This window comes from Neopelma chrysocephalum, unplaced genomic scaffold (assembly GCF_003984885.1).
Source record: "Neopelma chrysocephalum unplaced genomic scaffold, ASM398488v2 Primary Assembly neopelma1_158, whole genome shotgun sequence".
Taxonomy (NCBI): Eukaryota; Metazoa; Chordata; class Aves; order Passeriformes; family Pipridae; genus Neopelma; species Neopelma chrysocephalum.
The window spans coordinates 230,458-233,981 of record NW_020897820.1 but is presented as its reverse complement, the minus strand read 5'-3'; the positions used below and the strand labels follow the sequence as shown (position 1 = coordinate 233,981).

General features: G+C 68.2%; 1 protein-coding gene across 1 annotated transcript in view; it reads left to right on the top strand.

Moving 5' to 3' along the window:
• WIPF2 (WAS/WASL interacting protein family member 2) overlaps window positions 1-3,515 on the top strand; it is a 10,412-nt gene extending 6,897 nt beyond the window's left edge. Inside the window, 5 exon segments of the mRNA XM_027701510.1 lie at window positions 24-680; window positions 1,957-2,027; window positions 2,029-2,167; window positions 2,278-2,379; window positions 3,093-3,515. Coding sequence (XP_027557311.1) covers window positions 24-680; window positions 1,957-2,027; window positions 2,029-2,167; window positions 2,278-2,379; window positions 3,093-3,133 — 1,010 coding nt within the window. The 3' untranslated portion in view covers window positions 3,134-3,515.
• The last annotated feature ends 9 nt before the right edge of the window (window positions 3,516-3,524 follow it).

Sequence of the window (3,524 nt, the reverse complement as noted above, 5' to 3'; positions counted from 1 at the left end):
CACTGTGCTCTCCTTCCCCACAGACAGCTCCACCAAACAGACCCTGCAAGTGCCCGGCTCCCGTGGAGCTGCCCCCAGGCCCCCGGTGCCGGCCAGCAACAGCCGCCCTCAGGACGATGCCGACAGCAGCCGGGGGTCCCCGCCGGAGCTGCCGCGCACGCAGAGACCCTCCCTGCCCGACCTGTCCCGGCCCGGCACCGCCGGCAGCACCGGCATGAAGCACAGCTCCTCGGCCCCGCCGCCCCCGCCACCGGGACGCCGCGCCGCTGCCCCCCCGGCCCCACCTCCGGCACACGCCAAGGCCTCGCCCTACAACCGGGAGAAGCCGCTGCCGCCCACCCCGGGACAGCGCCCGCCCGGCAGCAGGGACGGACCCCCCGCCCCGCCGCCCATCAAGCCCCCTCCCTCCCCAGTCAGCCTCCGGACGGGGTCGGGGGCTCAGGGCCAGTCTCTCGCCCCCCCGCCGCCCCCTTACCGGCAACCGCCCGGTGTCCCCAACGGCCCCTCCAGCCCCGGCAGCGAGTCGGCCCCGGAGCTGCCGCAGAGACACAACTCCTTGCACAGGAAGGCGCCGGGCCCGTTGCGGGGTCTGGCCCCCCCGCCGCCCACTGCTGCCTCCCCATCCCTGCAGAGCAGCCGCCCCCCCCCGCCGGCCAGAGACCCCCCGAGCCGTGGAGCAGGTAAGAGCCGTTTGCTCCGGGGTGCCCGGGGTGGGCCGTGGGGGGTCTCTCGGTGGTTGGGGGCTTGTGAGAGGTGACTGGGAAGAGTCAGCTCTGAGGCACAGTGAGGTTCCACAGAAAGGTTGATTAAACATTGGAAGCGACTGCCCAGGGAGGTGGAGTCACTATCCCTGAAGGTGTTCAGGGAGTCGTGGCACTCAGTGCCCTGGTCTGGTTGACAAGGTGGGGATCGGTCACAGGTTGGACTCGATGATCTTGGAGGTGTTTTCCAGCCTAAGTGAGTCTGTGATTCTGCTCGTGGTGTAGGGGCTGAGCAGGGCAGTGGCTGCAGTGTCATGTTTAACACATGTCCTTGGTCATGTCCCATGCCCATCCAGCTCCTCCCAGCCTGATGGTGGTGGTGGGTTTTGTCTGGGCAGCTCCTGCCCACGAGGTCCATGTGCTTTCCTGGGGTGGGACGTGAGAACATGGCAGAGCCAGAGCTGCATAGTCTGTCTCTGCTCCCCTGAGCTTCCGAAATGTCAGTGGAGGGATGACAAAAAGCCGTGGCAGAGCAGGGAGAAGCCTTTCCTGTGGTGGTGCAGCCCTCGAGAGCGTGTCCCCGTGGCCGGGGCTGGCGCTGGCTGTGCCCTGGTGCCCCCCCCGTGCGCTCCTGGGCTCCGTGTCCAGACCACAGCTCCCGCCTGGGCCCCGGCCAAGCCGCTCTGTCCTCCCGGCCCTGCCAGAATCCCTCCTTGGAGCTACGGCTGGGGAGCTGCGCTGTCAGCCCGGCTGTAATTAGGCTAATGAGGAGCATGAACTGCCACCGAGCCTCCACGGGAGGCTGAGCAGGAGCGAGAGGTGGGTCAGAGGGGCCGGGGGTCCTGTCACCGCCTCGGTGGCACTGCAGACGTGGCCTCCAGCCCTGGCAGGCAGCATCTTGGCTCCACGGGGAGCTGCTGCCCTCAGACTCCGGGATGTGCTGGCTCATAGCTGCTCCTTGGATCCCCTCCGTGGAGGGACCTGTGCCCAGCATGGGCTGGGAGTGTGCAGGGCCAGAGCAGCCCCCTGCGGTGGGTGGTGAGCTGGGGGGGCACCGGGCTGGCCGGTCCCTGCCCTGCAGCTGCTGGAGGAATGAGGAATGCAGATGTCAGGAGCGAGCAGGAAATCTCTGGGCACGCATAGGAGCATCCCTGGGCCGCGGTCTGGCCCAGCCGCCGGCCTGGAATGCTCCAGAGGGATGTCCTTGGGTTTGCCCCGGGAATGCCGCATTTGCTGACCCCGCTCTCCCCTGCAGCGCCCCCACCCCCCCCGCCGATGCCCGCGGACCGGGGGCGCGGTGGCCCCCCCCCCCCCCCCCCCTTCCGGACTCCCCGGCCCCGCCGAGCCCCCCAGCCGGGGGAAGCCCCCGCCGCCGCCCACCAGGACCCCGGCCGGGCCACCGCCACCACCGCCGCCCGTGCGGAACGGGCACCGCGACTCCATCTCCACCGTCAGAGCATTCCTGGGTGAGTGGGACCCCCCGCATGGATCCCCCTCGGAGCAGAGCCCTGTGGCTTTGGCCAAGCTCCCCCAGAGTCCCCCTCCCTCACCTGCCTCTTCTGCCCCTTTTCCACAGATGACTTTGAATCCAAATACTCCTTTCATCCCGTTGAAGACTTCCCAGCCCCAGAGGAATATAAGTACTTCCAGAGAATCTACCCCAGCAAAACAAACAGAGGTGAGGAGAAGGGGGGGTTGCATGTGAGGAGGAGGAGGAAGGGGTGTTCTGCAGTACTTGTCCCCTCCTGTGCCCTTGGGGTCGTGTTTGTCCCCGTGCAGGGTGAATGGTGCAGTGGCCTTGCCCCAGGCCCTGCCCATGTTCCTGGGGGTGCCAAGCCCCTTTCCTGGGGGTGCTGAGCTCTGAGGGCAGCTTGCTGTGCTTCAGGGGAAGAGGGGGCTGGGAATTTGGGCTGTGCAGATGTCCCATCCCACCTGCTGGGAAATGCCGCAGGGCTCGTTCCTGCTTTCGTTGGTGCCAGAGGGGGATCCTGAAGGACCCTGCGGCCGGAGCGGGGGCTGGACAGGGGCCGGGGGGCACAGCCCCTCTGTGTATCCCGGGATTGGCCCTGAGCGCCGGCGCTCGGACCCGGCAGAGCTCAAAGTGCCCTTGGTGCCGCGCGTCAGCGCTGCGGATCCCGGCGGAGACTCCGGGGAGAATGGGATGCTCGTTTATTTTTAGAGCCATGAATGTTTAATGCGGGTTTGAAAAGCCCCGAGCTCGGTGCGGCTGCTGCCAGGCGCAAATCCCAGGCTCCAGATCTCCGCGGGGAGGTCGGGGAGGGAGGGGGGGGGCCAGCAGCTGGCGCGGGGGTGTGGAGGAGGGAAAGCAGACGTGCCGGATCCGGCTCTGCTGCGGAGCTCCCGCTTCCATCCTCCTTCCTTGTCTTGCAGCTACACGTGGGGCCCCCCCTTTGCCCCCCATCCCCAGGTGAAACCGGGCTGTGCAGGTGGATTGTTCCGGAGCAGACACACGGACCTCCTTCCCCTCCCTCAGCCGGCCCCCCCAGCTCCCAGCCCCCCGGATCCTGCATGGCACACTCCCGGCCTCTCTGCCTTCCCCAGGACCAGCGGATCTGCCCGGCCCAGCGCCCTCCGTCAGCCTCCCCCTCATCTATGCACCCCTCGGGACTCATGGCAAGCCTGGATGGGTCCATCCCCTTGTTCCTCCTCATGGATCCCGGGCCGGGATCAGCCTGGGAGCCGGGCACGGGACTCTGAGCTGAGCCGTGTGCCGGCTGTGGGGACCAGGGGGGCTGGTGGAGAGGGGCGGCGGATGGACCTGCTGCGAGACCCCCGGAGCGAGGGGGAGCAGGGACAGGCCAG